Source organism: Alternaria ethzedia (assembly GCF_023757985.1).
Source record: "Alternaria ethzedia strain BMP 0044 chromosome Unknown scaffold_25, whole genome shotgun sequence".
In the NCBI taxonomy this organism is placed as follows: domain Eukaryota; kingdom Fungi; phylum Ascomycota; class Dothideomycetes; order Pleosporales; family Pleosporaceae; genus Alternaria; species Alternaria ethzedia.
The window spans coordinates 397,392-419,632 of NW_026056218.1; the positions used below are offsets into that span (position 1 = coordinate 397,392).

At 40.9% G+C, this 22,241-nt stretch overlaps 5 protein-coding genes and 1 non-coding gene across 6 annotated transcripts; 3 read left to right on the forward strand and 3 right to left on the reverse strand.

The window, feature by feature from the left end:
- Positions 1 to 602: 602 nt before the first annotated feature.
- On the reverse strand, positions 603 to 708 carry J4E87_008309. The gene has a single exon. It is a non-coding gene; the product is annotated as a tRNA-Leu (tRNA).
- A 663-nt stretch (positions 709 to 1,371) lies between these two features.
- Positions 1,372 to 4,859, reverse strand: J4E87_008310 (uncharacterized protein; the record flags this gene model as incomplete). Its single annotated transcript, XM_049379900.1, has 3 exons — positions 1,372 to 1,450; positions 1,504 to 4,540; positions 4,589 to 4,859. 3 exons carry the CDS (start codon positions 4,857 to 4,859, stop codon positions 1,372 to 1,374), a joined length of 3,387 nt encoding a protein of 1,128 aa, XP_049230467.1.
- A 285-nt stretch (positions 4,860 to 5,144) lies between these two features.
- J4E87_008311 (uncharacterized protein) lies at positions 5,145 to 6,351 on the forward strand (the record flags this gene model as incomplete). The annotated part of the gene is made up of 2 exons (XM_049379901.1): positions 5,145 to 5,305; positions 5,358 to 6,351. 2 exons carry the CDS (start codon positions 5,145 to 5,147, stop codon positions 6,349 to 6,351), a joined length of 1,155 nt encoding a protein of 384 aa, XP_049230468.1.
- Positions 6,352 to 8,502: 2,151 nt separating this feature from the next.
- Positions 8,503 to 9,213, forward strand: J4E87_008312 (uncharacterized protein; the record flags this gene model as incomplete). Its single annotated transcript, XM_049379902.1, has 1 exon — positions 8,503 to 9,213. One exon carries the CDS (start codon positions 8,503 to 8,505, stop codon positions 9,211 to 9,213), a length of 711 nt encoding a protein of 236 aa, XP_049230469.1.
- Positions 9,214 to 9,828: 615 nt separating this feature from the next.
- Positions 9,829 to 10,677, forward strand: J4E87_008313 (uncharacterized protein; the record flags this gene model as incomplete). Its single annotated transcript, XM_049379903.1, has 1 exon — positions 9,829 to 10,677. The coding sequence occupies one exon, from the start codon at positions 9,829 to 9,831 to the stop codon at positions 10,675 to 10,677; it is 849 nt and encodes a 282-aa protein (XP_049230470.1).
- A 93-nt stretch (positions 10,678 to 10,770) lies between these two features.
- J4E87_008314 (uncharacterized protein) lies at positions 10,771 to 13,472 on the reverse strand (the record flags this gene model as incomplete). The annotated part of the gene is made up of 7 exons (XM_049379904.1): positions 10,771 to 11,926; positions 11,973 to 12,073; positions 12,127 to 12,342; positions 12,493 to 12,693; positions 13,075 to 13,137; positions 13,184 to 13,398; positions 13,445 to 13,472. 7 exons carry the CDS (start codon positions 13,470 to 13,472, stop codon positions 10,771 to 10,773), a joined length of 1,980 nt encoding a protein of 659 aa, XP_049230471.1.
- Positions 13,473 to 22,241: the final 8,769 nt, after the last annotated feature.

The following is a 22,241-nucleotide window of genomic DNA, read 5'->3' on the forward strand; positions in this document are numbered from 1 at the left end:
TAAGGCCCCAGTGTCGTGACCATTAGACCACATGCCCTTTAGGTACGTTCATAGCGATAAGAGCAAACTATGAGATTAATATAAACATCTACAAAGCAGAAGTATCAGCAAAAGAGAAGGTTTCATCCCAAGACCGGTTCAAAATTGCACTCCGATCCATGCTTTCTCTTACCCGCAGTCTTACCCGCCTCTTTACCCTGCTCTCCTCTTCCCTCAGGTAGCTTCAAAACCGCCAAAAAGATAGGCACAGCGAGACTCGAACTCACATCTCCCTATGTACAGATCAGGGCGGCGTTTTCAACTGTAGCTTTCTCCGCTAACTGCAGGACCAGCGGCAGAGCTACACACCTACCGCGGTTCTATTCCTAGGGCGTCTTAACCATTAGACTATATGCCTTGAACGTGTTCGATAGGCTGCTGGTGAGTAAGAGAAGATACATTAGATCGAGTTGCAGCGTGGTAAGAAAAGGAAGTGAGTTGTTTGAAGGCGTTTGTGCGGTCAAACATTGCGATGGCGAATCACACCGAAAAAGTAAGAGCACCCTTCGCAGCACCCTAATCCAAAATGGAACTATTGGGCCATCGCGAAGAGCAAAAACGATTGGACATGGCGAGACTCGAACCCGCATTTCTCTGCAATATCCAAAGGAAAACGATGGATACGCCCTAGTCGTCTAGGTGAGTATCTTACCATTAGACGACATGCCCTTGATAGTCGTTGGTGAGCGATTCAAGGATGGCTAAAGCTATAGCAACGGACATTGAGCGGAACAAAAAATCATGATGGACATGGCGAGAATCGAACCCGCATTTCTTGTAACCAAAGAAGTTAATCAGTGGTAAGCGGTGACGAATGGAATGAGCCAACAATTTGCATTGATGGAGAGAGCCAACGAGTTGAATCGCCAGTGGGGAGCCAACAATTTTCATTGATGGAGAGAAAAGGTGGTGTACTGTGCTCAAGCGTCCTACCATTAGACGACATGCCCGTGAGATGATGTTTGATGGGATGAAAGTAAAGGGGACGGGATATGTAGTCGCCAGGTGCCACGCAATATTGTGGGAAGTGTGTGCTGCGATGCGGGATCGTCATGGTCTGATGCGGAAGCTCCTACGCGTTATTTCGATCTGTTGTGGCAGTCGCTGATGATCGTGGCAGGCGTGGCCGGGAGGGGTGCGGTTGCTTTGGGAAGGCACGATGAGGCAGGAGCGCGGAAGCCGACCACTCCGAAGCCAACGATCTTCTAGCGACGGAGACACTATGCAGTCATGGATTCCTGTTCTATGTCGTAGGCCTACTCAATAAGGGTATATCGCATATAATCATCGACTCACTCAGTACCCTGCCAACAGCCGCCAGACCACTTCCATCTAACTCAACAACTCCTTAATATCCTCAATCCTCTGTACTCTCTTCTCCTCATCACTCATCATACCCAGCGAACTCGCACTGCAACACGTTAGCACCCAACCTTCACACTTAGCAACACGCGTTCCACTTACATAAACTTCTTCCTCTCCTGTATTCTAAGCATCTTCTCCTCAATGCTCCCCTCCACACAAAATCTTATAACCTTGACCTCCCTCTCCTGACCCATACGGTGCACACGATCGATAGCCTGGGCCTCGACGGCAAAACTCCACCACGGATCCATCATGAAGACTTTGTTTGCACACGTCAAGTTCAGGCCTACACCGCCTGCTCTCAGACTGAGGAGCAGGACGTATGGTTTCGGGGATGTGGTGAACTCGGTGAGGATCTGGGCGCGCACTTTCTGGCTTATGGAACCGTCGAAGCGGAGGAAGGGGATGTGGTCGCGGGTTAGAGCTGGTTCGATGAGGTCGAGGAAAGATGTGAATTGCGAGAAGACGACTGTTTTAGCGCCCTTCTCTTCTTTGCGGGTTTTCTTGAGATGGCCTAAGAGGGCTTGTGTCTTCGCGGAGCCGGTGACGCCGATGCGACGGAGGCTGATACGCGGTGTTTGTGTTGAAGTAGGCGGTGCGTCGGCGGCGCGAAAAGCATGGTCACCTTCGTCTTCGGGGGCGTGGTCATGCCTGATGACTTCGAAGACGTCGCGCGCGTTGATGGGTTCGCGGCAGTTCCAACAGCGTGGTATCTCGTTTTTGTCGCGCTGGTGGGCTATGTAACTTAGTAAGCACTCCTTGCAGGCTGAATGCCAACAGCCGGTGACTGCTTGCTCGATCATGGGTTCTTCGGAGCAGATTGGACATTCGGCCGCAGATTCGTCTTGAATTTGTTTCAAGACATGTGCGCCGAACCTGTTGACATCTTGGTCGCCCTCGGCAGTGAAACGTTCAATCAGAGAGGAGAGGTCCATATCATCCGCCAATCCGTTTGCGAGATCCGATGCTAAAGAGGCATCTTCTTCATCGGCGACAAGGTTGCGGTTGCGTGTCAGTACAGGATGGCAGCATGATTGCCGTAGTCGTAGAATTTGCGCGAAGATGGTTGTATACGACTTCATCAGTGTGCCGGCTTCTGCATTAGCATTGACCAGACTCTTCGCGCGCAGGAAGATGTGATCGTACACATCCCGCTCGTCTTGTGACAGCACAATCTTCTCAACTTCGATCGTCCGTGGGGGCAGTGGTACCAGAGCTTCACCGTCGGGTGTCTTCATGTCCTTCGTTCGACGAAGCACTAGTGGCTCTAGTACTGTCTGGACCACATTCAAGGCACGTACAAAGTCGCCTGATTCGAACGGTACGGTGATGAATGTCTTCCAGAAAGAGAAGTTCGCCCATGGCTCGACCTTGAGGAAACGAACCAGACTGAATAGATCTTCCAAGCGGTTCACTATGGGTGTTCCTGTAAGCGCCCATCGATGCTTTGCACTGAGCTCGTAGCATGCTTTCGCCGTTTTCGACTGCCGGTTTTTGATGTAATGCGCTTCATCAAGGATAATGCGGAAGTACTCCAGCGAGAAGATGCCACCATGCGAGCCACGGTTCCCTTCTTGATTAACCACCTGGTTGTACTCTGATAGAACTGTGCCGTAGCTCGTGATGATAACGTTGGGCGCATTAGCGCCGTTCGATGCACAACATAGCTTCTGGAGGTTCACAGCCTTCTCCGAGCCATAGTAGAGCATGGCCTTCAGTGTTCCTTCTTTGGACGCCTTTTCGGCTTCGCTGTGCCATTGTGCCAGCAATGACATGGGTGCTATGACGAGTGTGGTGTATGGCGCAGGCTCAACTTCGGCGCTGAGCTTTTGCAACCGGGGAAGAGCCTTCCGCGCCGCCAATGCATCCTCGTCAACTTCTGTCCTATTTGTATGGATCAAGCTGAGCATCTCGATAGTCTTACCCAGACCCATCTCATCAGCGAGTATACCGCCGAGGCAGTTCTGCTCTTGTTTCGGGAACTCAAGCGAGAGCTCGCCAGAGTAGGGATTGACGTAAAACATGGTCTGGTCTTCGATGGTCGGTATTGGCTGGTTGTCTGCATCGTGTGTTGGCCACTGGTATTCCTCCCACAAGGGATGCATCGAGGTCTCCTTGTCCTCTATCGACTCATTCCGTTCTTTGCTGACCATCCAAAAGAGCGCCTGCTTCTGATACTTGCGCAAGTCCATGCGAAAGGTGCTTGCTGGCTCCATGGTTGGGGTGTCGAAGTCAAAAGACTGCGCCTTCTTGTACAGTGAATCCAGTTGATCTTGTTCCAGCTCTTCTCCTTCTTCGGCTTCGTCGGGCGGCGGGGAGGATGTGGGGTTGGTAGATGTCGCAGGCGTGGAGGATGTTCCGTTCTTGGGCTTCGGTTTATCGCCTTTCTTCTCCTCGCTCTCTGCTGCCTGTAATAGACCTTGTCGCTTGTGCTTTGCCGTCTCTTCGTTTTCGCGGGTCGGTTGGAGGTTGATGTTATCGAACAGCTTCACAAGACCGACTTGCCGAAGCCGAAGGTCTCGCTCGTCAGACGATTCCTTCTCTTCGAACAAATTGATTTCTCGATTGTTGTCCGGTTTGGCAAATTTACGCGAATCAAATGCTGCGCGAACGAAAAAGGCTCGTAGCTGTAGGTATATAGTATCGCCTGTGCGTATTTTGTCGGGCGTGTAGACAACCGAGCCGTCGAAAGAGCACACTTTCTGATCGAGGAGCACGGATACCCATGCTGCTGAATCGTTGTCCAACCTGCCGACTTCAGCACCACGTTCATTCATGAACCTCACTACGATATCCGGTTTCGAGAGTTTGATGACCTTCTTTGCCTTGTTGAGTTTGGGTTGTGGCTTGGTGCGCTCGATCCGTATCTTTTCGTCGTGCTTCAGCTGAGATCCGCTCTTGGTAGCAAAGCCTACGACGCCAAACGAGCCAATGTAGCGCTTACTGGGCATCTCTCGCAGTATCGTGGGTGTGGAGGTGCCTGAGCCCGGAGTGGACGCATTCGATATTTCGGATTCGGTTCGATTGAGGGTTTTCGCTATCGTCATCTGGATGGGCTGCCGACCGGATTTCAAGACGGGTGCGGGGGACGGTGAGGGCATCTTGCTCCACGAGCCGTCCAAGTAGAGGTTGATTGCTACACCTTGTCAGCCATGCAACTACAACCTCACACTTACTGGCATACCTCGTTCCACATTGCTTCCACTGACGTCTTTCAGCTTCTGCAGTACCGTTTGAGAGAGTTCTCCAACAACCGCCTGGAGCATTCCCACGTCGAAACTCCCGAAATCGGCCTCCTCGTTGCCATTGCTCTCGTCTGGTGCATCTACGGCGTGTAGTGGCGGCGACGAAGGGGGAGGTTCGATGGGTTTCGACTGCGGCTGGGGAGGAGAGGAATCTTCTATAAAGAATCGGCGCTTCTTGACGGGTCTCTCGTCGGGGTGTGGTGACTCCATGATGTCGTGTCGTGTGTTGGTGTTGCGCTTTCCTAGCATGCGCCCAATTCGTCCAGTCGCGTCGACGCGCTTTCACGTGGCGACTGCGGGTGATCGACGTAATAGCGTCATACAACCCACCAGTCGCTGCGCACTCTTTGTGCCTTACACGAGCAATTGCGCCTCCCCCAGATTGCGCCAACATATGCATTTTCTAGGACGATAAATCGGATTTCCTTCTTCTTCTGTTCGATTCCCATGCATCTTCGCTCTGTACAGTAGTTTTCGTCTTCTCAAAAGTTTTCAATGCCGCCTCCGAGGCTCCGCATAGCTCCTGTCCGGCGCATACACACCTACCCAAGACCACGACGGAGGCAATTTCACACCTCGCCACGACTGCAAAATGCTGCTCGCCCTTCAGAAGATGAGATTGCACGCGCACGTGCTTACTGCGCGAATCTAGTCAGGTAGCCTTACCATGGAAATCCTCTTGTATGTCGCACACTAACAGATTGGCAGAACATACGATGCGCCCTCACATGTCCTTCAAACCTTCATACCGCAATCCTCCCGAGATGCCTACCTCGCGATTCGCGCATTCAATGTCGATGTCGCCCGCGTCGCCGACACGACGAGCACACCCACAATTGGCATGATGCGCATGCAATTCTGGAGAGATACCGTCACGAAAGCATTGGCCGGTACACCTCCGAAAGAGCCAGTGGCTATTCTATTGGCACAAGCAGCGGAAGATTTGCATGAGCGATCTGGTGGGAAGGCGCGACTGAGCAAGAACTGGTTCCACCGCATCATCAACACCAGGGAACAGTATCTAGGGAACCCACCGTATCCCACGCTGAGTGCACTGGAAAGCTATGCGGAGAACACATACTCGACTATGTTGTATCTGACACTGTCAGCGCTGCCCCAGGCCTCGCTCACCACCGACCACATCGCATCGCACATTGGCAAGGCCATGGGCATCGCAGCCGTACTACGCGGCATCCCGCTCATCGCATTTCCGCCGCAACAGCCACTAGGCACTAGCAACTCCATGACCGGGCAATCAGGGCCCACACAAGGCGCGGTACTCCTCCCACTCGACGTGATGGCCGAAGCCAACGTCCGCGAAGAAGACGTCTTCCGACAGGGCGCTTCTGCCCCCGGTCTCCGCGACGCCATCTTCACCGTCGCGACACGCGCGAACGACCACCTTATCACCGCCCGCGAGATGCTGTCCAAGCTGCGATCCGAAGGCACGCTCGGCCACGACTTCGAACATCAAAACGAGGAGGAACATCAGTACAGCGCACAGCAGATGAACACAGGGCAGGAGGCACAACTAGCGGAGGTTGAACAGGCATTCGGTGTTTTCATGCCGAGCATAGCGACACAGTCTTGGCTGGATAGGTTACAAGGAGTGGACTTTGACATCTTCGATGCGAATCTGAGGAAGGTCGACTGGAAGCTTCCCATGAAAGCGTATTGGGCGTATAGTAGGCGGAAGATATAATGTTCAAAAAGAATGAAGCATTTACCGATGTACTTCACAAGGCTGCAAAGTGCTAGAGCGATGATGCTGATCATCACGAATATACAAGACGGCGAGGTACGAGTGGAAATTCAGGAAGTCGGCCAACGCCATGCGGACCGTGTCTTCTGTTTTGAGTGCCTCCTGCTCTCGAAGCTGAGGTAGGGAGAATGAAGGAGGTATGGTGAACATCTGCCTCTTTAAATACCCTTTCAGAGCCCTTCTCGCAAGCGAGTCGGTAACCTAATTGAAGTTCCATGGGAAGTTCATCGCATTGAGGAATTGCATTTTTGAATAGCACGGCAGGTCTCCGCATAGAACGTCATGCATATCGACATGACCTTTTGGAGAGGTTCTCATGAAGCTTCTGATATTGGTTCTTCAATCTTCGTTTCCACTATCAGAAGATCGAAGGACCGCCGCAGCACATGTAGCGGAAGTTTTTGACTTTTGATGACCGGGGCTTTTCCTGCACAATACAGAAGAACTCGGTCATGGAATTAAAGCCGAACAAGAGCGGGGCGGACACTCATGTTGACATGCTCACAGACTTTTGGAGGTAATGTGTTGGAAGTTGGCTTTCGACGGAAGGGAGAGGGCAGTGCTCATAGTTCCTGCCTGATCTAGTTTTCGAAAGCGAGGGCCGAACACATGAAAGGCTTGATCCCCCGTTTTGGAGCAAAGGAGAAGAAGAGGGGAATTGAGGAGTAACTAGGTGCACGGAAGGCGAGGTTCATATATGCCATGGACCTGAGGTGGACACTCAGCGCAGCATATCACGAGACCAACTTATTTTCGGTTTTTGGTGTGCTCTCATGTGCTCTTGTTGCTCAGACAAAACATAGGCAGTGCATCCAGATTTTTTTGAAAGTCTCCAGGGCTCGGCGCGCAGAACAACATGTATATGTCCTGGGTTCTTTTTGATATCTTGTTGCAAGTGACAATGGAAGATGGAAGGCCGAGAGAATATGTCTTGTACCAATTTGGTGGTAGAGACTCGGAAATCATTCTTTGCGCAAGAGCGGGGACAATGCTCATGAGCTCTTTCCCGCTGCGTTTTGGAAAGAAAAGGGCGGACACATCCCATGCTGATATTTTTGTTTTGTTTTGGAGAACAAAGTCAATTTGGAGAGGAGGTGAGGAAGAGGACGAGCGAAAGTCGAGGTTTATATATTTGACCAACTGGTAGTGGGCCAGGGCGCAGCATGAGACGCGAAGTGTTGTTTGTGTTCAACGTGGTACTTCATTTCTTCCCGTCTTGTCGCACAGACAGAACATGGAGAGAATGAACCAGGACTTTTGAACAAGTCGGCGCCGAGAACGACATGTCCTCTACTTCGGTGTCTTTGAGAGTTTTTGGGGGTGGTAATAAAATATAGAAGGAAGAACGGTTTCAAGACTGCGAAGCCTTATATAGACCAGATTTGATTGCAAGCTACTCCCCATGAAGATGTTGCCGGCCGGAGGCCCGCTGCACATCGCACGCTCAACTCAATATTTTGAAAAATACACATCCATATAGGGTTCGATAAGATTTGAATTAAGAGACTTTTTCAGGGGAAGAAAGGAAGAGAAGAATAGTAACGATGCGTATTTTATACTCCTCCGTTTCTCGCCGCAGATTCGTAGTGGTGGTAGAGCCCGACGTAGTGCGGCCGGTCATGCGCAATAAGATGTAAGATTGAAAGATGACCGTGACCATGACAACGTCGCTTCTGTTCGCACGTAAGAACCTACACAGGAGGTATGCGTGCGGTACGCGCGTAAAATCAAAGCAAACTATTGATTCGGATGAATGACACGGAAAGCGAGGATCAGAGCCCCGCCCTTTCGTATCCGATTTGGTTAGTCTACGCATCCTGCGTGTCATTGTCCTGGAGTATATCATGTCGCAAACACGTCGCTTTGGTAGTAAGATACATCCACGTTCGTTCATAGAGTCTGTATCGAGTCTGTCACACGCACATTAGTTGAGGATGGCGTCAAATGTGTGTGCCCTCCGTTAACCCCCTGACCTCGGGACTATCCCCAAGCTAACAACGACAGCCAAACGCATCGATAACCTGGGCGGCATCTAAGAAAGAAGATGCGTCCAAAGTTGGGTTTCTGGACTTACCGCGCGAACTTCGCGACATGATCTACGAGTTCGCGTTCCGCATCAAAGGCGCTGTTCTCGTCTACTCGCGCGACCCCTTCACAGTTCGGCCGGTGATGAGAGTGCTGAACATCCGACATGGCGGCGAAGGTCCGATTGAACCACAACCCTTATGCAGCGGCCAGATCCCAGTAGCACTCATAAGGACGTGTCGACAGCTGCGGGCAGAAAGCAGCCCTGTTTTCTACGGGTCGAACGTTTTTTCTTTCTGGGCGCTGGGCAACATCGACGTGGGTTCCGCCAATCGGTGTTTGGTACGGCACATTGTGACTGAAGCAAGTCCTCGCGGCATCTTCGACAAGTCTCTCGAGCACGTCAGCTATTGCTGGAAGAGGAGGTTTTGGCCTGAGATATTGCGTAGCAGCGAGGCTATATTGGAGCACTTCCCATACCTAGACACGCTGACGTACTCACTGAAGCCACCGCGTGAGGAAGTTTGGAAACCTGCTTTCTTTGATGTGGCCAACAAAACTAGAGAGCAGCGTGTCGACCTGGTTGCTAGTTGGATGGGTCAAATGTGTCCTTGGGAGAACGAGCGACTGCGTCGGATTGTGCATCTCGAGATGGTGCCGTCGCCTGGGCTCTCGAGAGATGAATATGCGGGTTCGCGGTTCGTTCTTGAAGACGAAGACGTCTGGGACTACACCGAGTTCGTGGATGCATTCGAGCGAATGAAGATATCGATCTAATTAGATAGGCGGAGAAGCATATCGATTATATAAAAGCAATATGAGCATTCTGTGGGTGACCACGTTAGCAGAACCATCGTTCGGTGCGGGATGACGGAAGGAGGCATGATCGCGTGAGCCTTGCCTTCCCCGCCACATTGATCTTATCTCAGAGGCCGTTGACACAACGTCTGCTTTTATTTACGCGATGCAAGCATGAAACCTGGGGTCTTGTACTGGCGTCCACACGAACTGCTCGCGTCAACTGGTACCTAAGTAAGCGACGAGGCTAGATCGCCGGCCGATTCCGGCAACTACACCCAAGCCGCAGGTGTCAAGCACGGCATCAAGAAAACGCCATTCCGCGCTCAGATCTTGCGAAAAGATCTAAATATCATAGACATGCTCCTCCGACCAGCGCGCACCTGCACACGGTCACTCCACACATCAACCCGCGCAATTGCGGCCCGGCCGTCCATAAACCCACCAAACGACGCTTTCCGAAACCGGCAAAACCTAGTTCCCAAATTTTCGACAAAACAGTCATCTTTGCAATTGAGCAACCGGCGATTCATAGCAACCTCCGTACCGCGACTTCAACAAATCGGCTCCGCAGAACGGATTTCAACATCCAAAATGGCAGGCGACGATCACTACCTCACCCTCTCATGCCCGGATAAGGCAGGCATTGTGTATGCCGTCACGGGCCTCCTGGCAAAGGAAAACCTCACCATTCTCGATCTCCAGCAATTCTCCGACCCGGACTCCAAGACCTTTTTCATGCGTGTGCATTTCGGGCATGCAGCGGATGTATCCGCGCTGCAAGAAAGCATGAAGAAGCTCGCTTCGGAAATGAGCATGACATACCAGATCCAACGGGTAGACTCCAAGCCCAAGGTCCTCATCATGGTATCCAAAATCGGACACTGCCTCAACGACCTCTTGTTCCGCGTCAAGTCCGGTCAACTTAAAGTCGAAGTCCCGATCATTGTGTCCAACCACCCCGAGTTTGCCGAGCTGGCAAAGAACAACGGCATTGAGTTCCATCACCTGCCTGTAACCAAGGACACCAAGGAGAAGCAGGAGACGCAAATTCTGGATCTGATTAAGCAACATAACATCGATCTTGTTGTTCTGGCGCGCTACATGCAAGTCCTCTCACCGCGCCTGTGCACGGAGATGTCGGGCAAGATTATCAACATTCATCACTCTTTCTTGCCTTCGTTCAAGGGCGCGAAACCTTACCACCAGGCCTACGAACGTGGTGTCAAGATCATCGGTGCAACCGCACATTTCGTCACAGCGGATCTGGATGAAGGACCGATCATTGAACAGCGCGTTGCGAGGGTCGACCATGCTTTGAGCCCCAAGGAGTTGGTCGAGGAAGGAAGCAATGTTGAGAGCCAGGTTTTGGCTGCGGCAGTCAAGTGGTGGAGCGAAAAGAGGGTGTTTTTGAACGGTCAAAAGACTGTTGTGTTTAACTAAAGCGTGCCATCAAAAGTCGACGAAAAGCAATGTAAATATACACATGTGTCATGAAAAGTGTCTGAAAATTAATCTACAACGGATTGCGCACGCTCACCACTTCACGCGCAGGCCTTCGAAACTTCTCGGCATAGGTGGAAAGTCAGCAGACAGGCCATCTTCGCCAATGTACTTCTCCTTGAGTAGCAGGCAGGTCGAGCACAGGCGCTCCCCTATTGAGTGCTCACCGAGCCAGATCCGGCCTTGAGCACTGTAAAGCAAAGTCGCTATATCGGTGAACATGTTTGATGTAGGATTGTTTTGGAGGTCGGTATCGTTGAAAGCGTGCGGCTGGGCGTCGAAGAACTCCTCATCCAATTGCGTATAATCGTTGGTATCCTCCGTTTGAAGCATTCCGGTATAGTCCTGAAGCTCTTCTGAAATCGTCGAGTCTTTATGAATCGTGTGGCAGACACAGTTCGAGTTGTGACCGGACTTAACGCATTCTGTGACGGCTATGCGCGCAGGTTCGACCAGTCCGCCAGCAAATGGACCATAGTCGTCTCCGCAGTGAGTGCATGCAGTTCTTGATGACTTTTCAGCGCCGTGAGGGATATCCGTGGACTGAGTCAGCACACGGACGAAGGTCCTTCGTGTCATGCTCATTTGGCGTAGACAGTCATCGAGCTCTTCGCGCATGTACACTTTCAACTGCTCAATGCAGTCCAACACTGCGTTACACCAAGCTGAGTAGATACTAGGCAGTGCCTTCAGGTATTCCTTATGTGTGAGGACGTCCTCCATCCAATCAAAGCCCCTCATTTGCAGAAACGAGCCGGCGTTCACTGCCATTGGTAGGACCACTCGACCGATTACACGTAGAGCAAGCCAAGAGCCCATAGCATGTAGGTGTCTCTTGCTGATGTCCAGACGCTCTTCGCTAGAAAGACTGAGAATGTGCTCGAGGTAGTTGTTGTGATGCGCATGGTTGAGAACAGATCTCATGGCGTGTTGCAGGGCGGACCAAGCAGTGCGCACGCTAAATTCGACGTATTGTTCATTCACGGTAAGGTGAAGTAGCCATGTAATACTGTTTCGCGAAATAGGAACTCGTTCTCTCGCATACGCTCTCTTGAGCCAGTCGTGTACAGTCCAGCCATCACTGTCGGCGTCGGCGATGTCAATGCATTCGCAGAAGAGTCTGAGCATCGCGATCTTGATATCAGCGTGCTCATCGGTACAAAATGCGACGAAAAGCGATATGGGCGATCTAGTTTCGTTAGCAGCGGTACCGTCAGTCGACACTGGGGACCTACAAGATCGCATCAGAAGGTCCTTCATACACCAGTGCAGACTTGTCTGCCCCTCCCTTAATCAACAAAGCGCAAAGCTCGACGTGACCTGCTGCGGCGGCAAACTGGCCAAGTCAGCATCCTTGATTGAGTTCTCCACACAGGAGTAGCGTCTTACGTGCAGTGGCTTCCATCCTTTGGGGCTCGTGTCTACTACGCTTGCCATTCCCTTCTCCAGAAGCGTTTCGACAGCACGGGTCTGACCGGTGCGACAGAGCTCGAAGATGAGTGAGTCATCGGGAACCGGGCAGGTTACTGTTATGTTACAGTTAAAGAGCCAGCTGCGCCCCCCGGATGCCACGACAGCTTCGAGGCCGCTCTGAATGCCCATGTACTGTTGCCATCTTGTCGGGTATAATATCAGCGACCTAACGATCTGGGACTTCCTACGTCTCTTGGAAGACTTGTTGTCGTGATGAATAGTCGTTGTGCGTAGCCAAGCACATCCGAGTGCAGTGCGAATGGTTGAGACATGGTGTCTTACGCGATACCGCAGTTTCTCGGCATAAACAAAAGTCTTGGTCCGCAGCTGTCCACATTCATCGATCGTATAGCCGTCTTGTGAATAGATCTCCAGCGATGTCGGCTCGAAGGTAGTGACCGCGGTTTGTGCCATGGCGTGCAGCATGAGCTCCTGTACCTCATAATCGATCGAGCTGCGCTCCGTGGGAATTTTACCCAAAGGCTGTAGTGCGTTTGTCGTGAATGAAGACGTCATTCGACGGAGGGAACGCTGGCCAACGAATTTTGAGGGGATGCTTTGCACTGGCATCCAACTAGATGTGTCCTCGATCCCAGGCAAATGAAGTGGGCCTTTCCAGACGGTTTTAGAAGTACCATGTCCTTCGATCTCTTCAGATACCTTCAATTTTGTCGAAAGACGGAAAGAGCGAGCCTGAATCACGCTAAGTGTGCATGGTCAGCGAACCGCTATTGGCATGGATAGAATCGCGTCGCACCTTTCGTGGGCCATAGCTAGTGTGAGAGTCGACTTTGTGTCGCTCAAAGAGTCACGGAACCGTTGGATATGTTTGCTGTGAAGGGCAGCTTTGAAAGCTGTACGTACTCGTTGCCTTCGCGATAGCGATGAAAGTCCGTCATCGAATCTCTCAACAATGAGTGTCAGATCCTGAAATGGTCAGTGGTAGCTTCCGTGCCAAAATCGGTACACCTACTGCAATCTTGGCTCGGCAGTGTTGTACACCTTCTGCTAGACAACCACCAAGACTGTTGCCATGGGATTCGACTCTCTGGAAGACTGAGATGAGGAAGCGTAGATCTTCCTTGATAGCAACAATCTCCCGAGGAGCATCTTCGACTGTCTCCCAAAACGTGTAAAGTTTGATGCAGGCTTCAGTAAGTTGGAAAGCCACAGATATGACAGCGATGCCTGGATGCTATTAGTAGGAGATGACGAAAACGTTCATCGAAAGTACCATTTGCCGCGACCGAAAGTCCTTCCATTGTCTGTGCAGCCTGATTACTGATTGCATGGCAAGAGCAGTCGGATTGGGGCTTATATTCCAGTGAGCCTACCTAGGTACTGCGGCACAGCAGATGGGCGAGGTTCACTCTCGTCTCAGCATTGCTGCGCCAATGCATGTTCAACAATTCCCCTGCAGGTCGCCTCGTGCTTTACCTCCGCAAACTCCGCGCTGAGCATGCCTTTGAGCCTTGCGCATGGTCATAGCTGGGAAACCGGGAGACAGCATCGAACAACAATGTGCGCGGCAGATTGACGCGCTTGTGTGAGTAACAGCCATGACAGTTGCCCATTACCTTGTTTTTCTCTGGTTGTAATATCAGCAAACTTCAATACTCTACAAGACCTGCCCATAAGCTCGAGACGATTTCGATGTTCGGGCGACAGTTCGTCAACGGTGCTCGGGGAGGCTGGGTCGATCGACGCTTCCGCCCCCACACTATCCACTTGTGGATTCAGCCGTCACGTAACGGGTGTCGAGGCTGACGCGTTCTAGGGAGCTCTAGAAGACGAGATCGCATACAATAGGTGTCTTCTAAGAGAGCAAAAAACGTAAAAAGTAAACTAAATATCTAAGTAAAACGTCTTATTTAATATAAGTTATTTAGCTACTAGTCTAATTACTAGTAATATTAAATTTTATACTTAGTCTACTTATTTATACTAATAGTATTTATATACTTACTTATAGTAGTATATATTACTTAATTATAAAAATATAATTCTCTTTTATATTATTAAAATAGTCTTAGTCTACTTAAGTTAGCTACTAAATTCTCTATACTAAGGTCTTAAAAACTATAATTTTAGTCTAAATTTAATCTATTTTAAAATAAAATATACTTATATATAAATATTAGCGTTAGTATTATATCTAATATATACTTTATATACTAGTATAGCGTTTTAGAAATATAATAATTTACTATATAAAAGTAAAATTAGTAAATAAAATATTAGTATTAGCGTAAACTCTTATATAAAGGCTTTTACTTTATAACTTACTTTTTAGACTAATAAAATTAGCCTTAATATAGTTAACGCTAAGTTAGATAAAGAAAAGTTATATAGTTAAAAAGATAATTATATTTAAAAATATAGAAAAAGTTAATAAAGATAGCTAAGAGTAGTAAGATAGAATTTTATACTACCTATAGAGGTATAATATAGTTAGGTTTAATATATAAGATTCTACGTATAAGTCTATATATAAAAGTAAGTAAATATTTAATATTTCTTGCTTAATTAGCGCTAGACCTAATTAGATAAAGATTATAGATTTAATCTACTACACTACCTCTCTCTTAAAAGAGAGTAAGTTCTAATACTTATAATATCTTTTTTACCTTTATATAACGTACTAGTTACGTATAATTATAAATATAAATATAAATAAGATACCTGTATTATAAAAGCTACGTAGGCTAAGTATTATAATATCTATAGCTATTCTTTTACTTTCTCTATATTCTCTATTATATTCTCTATTATATTCTTTATTATATTATTATTTACTACGCTAGTGCGCTTATTTAGAAATTACAGTACTAGTATATAAGAGTTTAATTAAGAATATATTAATTAATAGTAATAATGTAAGCTATAAGCTTAGCTAGAGATTACTATATTATTATAGTTCTAATTTAGTTATTAGTAAGTAAGTAATACGCTACTTTCTCTACTATAATAAGTATACTATTCTAGCTAGATTAGGTATTAAGAATAGCTAGTAACCCTCTAAAGGCTAGATTATATAGCTATTCTACTTACTAACCTCTAGTAGGTATACTTATTTTAGTATTAGTTATAATATACGCTCTAGATTATTATATATATTAGTTAGTAGAGTATATAGAAGGTATCTTTATTGCGTAGTAAGATAGAAATGTAGAGATACTCTTCTTAGTTATAGTAAAGTGCGCGCTAAAGTAAAATATAAGTACTTATACTAAGCTATTAGTAATATTCTTCTAATAGTATAAATATACTAAGCGTTATTATTATAAGGTTCTATTAGCTTACTAAAGTTTTAAAGTTAGAAGATATCTTAGGTTTTATTAAATATTACTAGTAGTAGTTAATAATAGTCTTAATACTACTAACTAGGTTCTAGTATAGTTTCTAAGAAAGATTATTAGGCCTATCTAAGTAATTAGTCTACTAGACGTAGTACTATAAGAGCTCTTTACACTAGGTATTAGAGTTTATTAGCTACTTATTAAATTAGTAGTTATTAATAGATTTAATAATATAGTCTTTATTATCTTTAATATTAGAGTATATAGTAGCTAGTATCTTCTTATCTCTAACTTAGCTAGGTAATAGATTTTTAAAGTAAAGATATAGAAGCTAAAAATAGAATATATTATAAAGTTAATCTATTTTTTTAGAAAGCTATAACTTATAGACTAAGTTATTAATAGATTAGATAACTTTAAAGAGGCTATAGTTCTTAAAGTTAAGTAAGTAGTTAGATTAGAGTATACGTATATTTCTTATATCTAATATAACTATATTACTAATCTTAAAGATAGGTACTAGAAGCCTTATATTATTAGTGTACTTAGCTTATTTAGTCTACGCTTACTATATAAACTACTTTAGTTCTTTATATAACTAATCTAAGTAATAAGTAAGCTAATTAGCGCGTGTCTTATCTATTTATATAGAATCTAGATTAGTCTAAGAAACTAGAGTTAGTAGTTTAAAGCCTAAGCGTAGTTTATAGCTTTTAGTAGCGTAGAAGAAAGTAATACTAGTACTTACGCTAATAGTTAAGTTAGCTTTAAACTTAGTAATTAAAAAATAAAGAGCTTAGTTATCTTACTTATAGTTAACGTATATGTAAAAATATTATTTAAAGTATATATTTATATTCTTTATTTAGCTATCTATCTATAGATAAAATATAGTAGAGTACTTTAGATAAGTCTCTAATTATTAATAAAGGCGTTTTTAAAAATAGACTATAAATTAGCTACTCTAGTTAGTAATAATCTTATCTAGATAACTTTTCTTTCTCTAGACGTACTTTATAAATACTTATACTAACGCGTTTACTATAAAAGCTACTATTAAAATAAACTTCTTCTTTTTTATAAGTTAGTTAATAATAATAAGTATATTTATAAAGACTTATCTATTATAAGAATAAGAGAGTAAGTAGGTAATAAAGTCTATAGAAATATATAACTAATACTTATATAGAATTAGTAATAAGTAGAGTAGTTTATATTTTCTATTATAATAGCTCTTAGATTACTTATAAGTTAGATAATTATAGACGTATTAGGCTATATTAGTAGTTATCTTTAGCTAGAAGTACTATTATAATAGTTAGAAATAAAACTTATACTTTCTACTATATCTACTATAAAAGATTTAGTATACTTACTTAATAACCTTAGTGTAGATATACTCTATACTAGAGATATATATTTTATTCTTAATATATAATAGATTATTTTATAAGAAATAGTTACTAAGTTTAATATAGATATAGTAGCTACTATAAATTAAGTTATAAGAGATACGTCTAAGTCTCTTCTCTATAGCTTTAATAAGTTCTTAAAGTATACTATCTTCTTTCTTAGTATATTTAGCCTTAATAGTAGGCTATAAGTCTTTCTAAGTAGTTATTATAAGGTCTTTATTAGCTATATCTAGAGGTGTAAAGTATAGTAATAATATTATTAGTATAAACTTAACATAAGACTTACTAACTATATTCTTCTTACTAAGTTAATATATTATTTATACTAAAGTAATAGAACTATCTTTAAAGTGCTCTATATAGTAGTAAGCAAGATAGATAGTATAATAGCTACTTCTATTCTTCTTAAACTATATATATATAACCTAGGTCTTAGAGTTAACCTAATTAGTCTTAAGAATAGTTTATACTTAGTACTACTATTACTTATTATTATAATTAGCTAGTAGGTTACCTAGCCTATAGGTAAGCGTATTAGACTTAGTTTCTTACTTCTCTAGCTAATACTTAATACAAAAGTTAAACTTAGTAAGAAACTCTATCTATTATATCTATCTTCTATTTAATTATTTATTTATTATAAATATCTAAAGAGCTTAATAGTCTAAGAGAACTTTAATAGAGTTCTTAGTATTTATAAGTTTAAAGCGCTACTCTTTAAATACTTATATAATAGTAAAAAGCTCTTTATTATATATTTTATAGTTATATTTAGCTAGAGTTATCTTCTAAGATAGAAAGATAATAGAGTATAGCGTTTTATTATATATTTAAGATAAGATAGCTATAGTAATAAAGTCTAACGCGTTTGTTTCTAAGTAAGACTCTAAGTCTAAGTTAAAATAAGCTAGAAGTTTAGTAGTAGTAAAGATATTCTTAATATAGTAGAAGGCTATAAACGCAGTAAATCTATTCTAAAGAGAGAATAGTTTATAAGCGTTAACGTTCTTATAAGTAAGCTTAGTAAGAGCTTTTACTAAGTATAAGAAGCTCTTAATAAAGCGTTAATAGAAGTTTATAAACCTAAGAAAGAACTATATATTCTTAATAGTTCTTAGAAAAAACTAATCTCTAATAGTAGCTACCTTTTTAGAGTCTATCTTAAGTTTTTCTATTATTAAGATAAGACTAAGATACTTAATATACTTTATCTTAAACTTATACTTAGTAGCGTCTAAATATATACCTACGTTCTTAAGCTTTTATAAAATAGTAAGAATATATCTCTTATAAAGTACTTTATCTTTACTATATATTAAAATATTATTAAGATATACGCTATAGATATTATTAAAATACTTTTTTAAAGTCTTATTAATAAAGGTTTAAAAGGTCTCTAGAGCGTTATAGAGACTAAATAGTATAATAAGATACTTATATAGTCTATATCTTATTTAAAATACTATTTTTTTCTTATTACTATTTTTAATTTAGACTAAATTAAAAGTAGTAATAATATTAATAATACTTATAATATAGACTTTAGCTATTTATATAAGCGTCTTCTTAATTAATAGTAGCGTATTATAGTTTTTCTTAGTAATAGTATTTAGATCTCTATAGTTAATATATATACGTAGTCTACTCTCTAGCTTTTTAATAATAAGAATAGGTAAGACGTAGAGAGATAAGCTAAGTCTAATAAAACCTTTCTTTATTATCTTATTAATATAGGCTTTAATAGCTTTAGTTTCTTATTAAGTTAGACTATAAATGTATAGATAAAGTAGCTTATTATTTTCTATATTAATAATATAGTTAATACTTAGATAGTAAGGTAGAAAGTAATTTATAAGGTATAAGCTAAAGATTTTCTTTATTTTTAAGTATAACTAGTTAGATATAAGCTTCTTTAACTCTTTATTAGTTATATTAGCTTTCTTATATTTTTTTATATACTTATTAAAGTTATCTTATAATATACTAGTGTAGTAGGTAATATTATTATAAAAAGCTTTATACTTATAATTATCTTTAGGTAGCCTAGTAAGCTTATTCTAGTAATATAGTTCTACCTAGATAATTTATTCTAAGTAACGCTTTATAGTAAGATAAGTAGTATACGCGCTTATTATTATAATAGTAGTATTTTTATTAAGCTTCTTAGTATAACTATTAGGTAGTTAGTAGTTATTATATACTATCTTAGTTATACCTCTATATAAGTAGTTAAGGTAGTAATAAAAGCTATTAAAAGTTATAGAACGCGCACTACTAAAACTAAATATAGAGTTATAGTAATTTATCTAATTTATCTCTAAAATTAGGTTATATTATTCTATATTTACTACGTAATAGAGAATAGTGCTAGTATATAAACTATAGATAATAGGTAGATCTATAGCTTTAGTAAGAGATTTAATAATATTACTATTAGTAAGTGTTAGATAAATAGAAAACGTCTTAATAAGAGAGAGTTAATAGTTTAGAGTCTATTACTAACTAATAAAGTATACGCTAGCTCTAGTATTAACTAGGTAGATAGTTATTTTTAAACTAAGAGGTATAGAAAGCTAGTATTTAAAGTCTAGCTATAAGGTAGAGTAAAGGCTATCTTTAGAAGTAATAGCTATAGTAAATATATAGTGTTGTTTATATAGAGTATTAACGCCTAGTACTATTATTACTATAGCTTTAAGTTAATTATAATACTTTATTATAAAATAGATCTTCTTAAGTAATTTACTCTATTCTAGCTTTTAATTATAATTTTGTTTAAAAGTGTCTAAAAACGCGCTTTGTAATTAGAGTTAATAATATAGTCTTTATTATCTATCTTATCTTTAACATAAGCCTAGTAATTATAGTTATTATAATTATTATAGTTATAATTATTATTAGCAGCGCCTTTATTATCTATAAAATTAGCTTCTATAGCGTTTAAAGATAGGCTCTTAATTTAATTAAAGAGCACTATCTATATCTTAGTATAGTTATTACTTTAGTAAGACTTATTACTATACTTAAAGTAGACTTTATTCTTAAAGAGAATATTCTACTATTTATTAGTTTAGCTAAAAGTAATTAAACGCTTAGCTATTTAGTTAGAGGTACGCTTATAGTCTAGAAAGTAGTCTCTAGAGAACTAATAATAAAAAGTCTTATAAGAGTTACGCTCTTACTTAGTCTTTTTTATAACTAGAGTAAAGTAATAGTTAATCTTTTTCTAATTAAAGTTATAGTTATAGGCGTAGTTTAGAAATAAAGTAAGTGTTTCTCTATAAATAGAACTAGTAGTAGTAGTAGTAGTAAGTTTAGAGCGTATATACTAATAGGCGTAGCCTACTATCTTATAATTACTTTTCTTAAAAATAGCGTAAACCTTTAAGAATTACTATTACTAGCTTATAAAGGTTTTACTATACTTTTATATAAGTAAGTACTAATTATAAAGAAAAGTCTTAGCCTCTATCTCTTTCTTATACGTCTTAGTACTAAAATATTTATCTATAATATTTAGAACGTCTAGAAAGCTCTTAGCTAAAGTAATACTATACTTAATTAAGTTCTAGGTGTTGCTCTTAATATAATCTTCTAAATAAATAAGTATAGTATAATTATTAATATAGGTAGAGTACTTATTAATAGTAGAGTATTACTACTTCTTATAGTTCTTATTCTTACTATTATTCTTACTCTTAAATACTAAGATATCTAGTAGATAAATAGTAATACTACTACTAGTTCTAGTAATAGTATTTAGAGCTTAATTATATAGGCTAGCTATTAGCTAGCGCTAGTATTTAGAAGCTATAAAAGGCGTGCCTTATTACTTACTACGTAGAGAGTAGATAGTGTTATTATAATAGAAGTAGTTAGCGTTATTATAATAAGAGTAAGCAGTGTTATTACATTAAGTATAGTTAATATTATTATAGTAGAAGTAGTTAGTATTATTATAATAAGTATAGTTTATAAAGACTAATATAGCGTAGCTATTATAGTTACTATTAAAAAGCGTATCTTAATAGCGCTAATTATTAGAGTTAGTATTATTACGCTAGAGAATAGAGTATAGTTTATAGTTTAGCTTATACGTAAGTAACTTATTAAGAACTATATTATACTTTCTTTATAGATAAGCTTTACTAGTCTATTTATTACTAAGCTACTAGTTAATATTTTTATAGTTAGTGTTATAGTTAGTTTAATTAATGTAATATTAATTAGCCTTTCTCTTCTCTTTAGTAGCTTATTAATATTCTACTATAGTAATCTTACGCTCTATTTTCTAGTTCTAGTAGAAGTAATTAGCTTTACTCTTTTTGTAGTTAAAGTTATCTCTTAGCTTCTTAAAGTTATCTTTATTAATATTCTAGTTATTCTTAAGCTTACTAATAGTATAGTAATAAGTATTACTAGTAGTGTAAAGCTTATAGATCTTAGATTAAAGTATAATAAAGGCTAGGTAATTAGAGATCTTTTTAGTTTCTTCTAATAACGTGTTCTTATCTTTAAGTTTACTAACTTAAGCTTTAAGATTATAAATATAGTTAAGCTTCTTATTATATAGTTATTATAGTATAGTAGATAGTAAAATTTATACTTATTTAGAGAGAGTATTATAGCCTTTAGTAAGAAGTCTAATAGCTATTATAATATAGATAAGCGTAGTATAAAACTACTAAGAGAACTTAGTAATAGCGTTACTAAGGTAAGTCTTATTACTAATTTTAACGTAGAAGTATAATTTAGTAATTATATCTAAGTTAAAGCTTTTCTTAAAGTCTTAGCCTATTATAATAGTATAGCTAGTAGCGTAATTATTATTAGTATAGAGATAAAAGGTTTAAAGCTCTAGCTACTATCTAGACTTAAAAGATATATAAATAATCTCTAAGTTATTACTAGTAATAATTTTAACGCAATCTTCTAGAATATTAAGTTTAATATAATAGGTGTTATAAGTTATAAGCTCTTCTAGTTTAGTACTAGTTATCTCTTCTAAAATAGAAGGTAGAGAGTATAGGTCTAGAAAGCTACTTTAGTAGTAGTTAGATTACTAGATCTTACGTAGCGCTAGAGCCTAGGCTATAGTATTCTAGGTATTTTATATATTTTAGATATTATAGTTTTATAACTATAAGAGCTACTATAAGTTTAATATCTTTAATAATAATACTAATATAGTATTAGTAGTAGAAATAAAAGTAGAAGGTTACTTATAGACTATAGTCTACTTAACTATATTTACTTAATTATTTATAGTTATTATACGTCTTAGTACTTAATATATAATATATAAATTTACTATAAC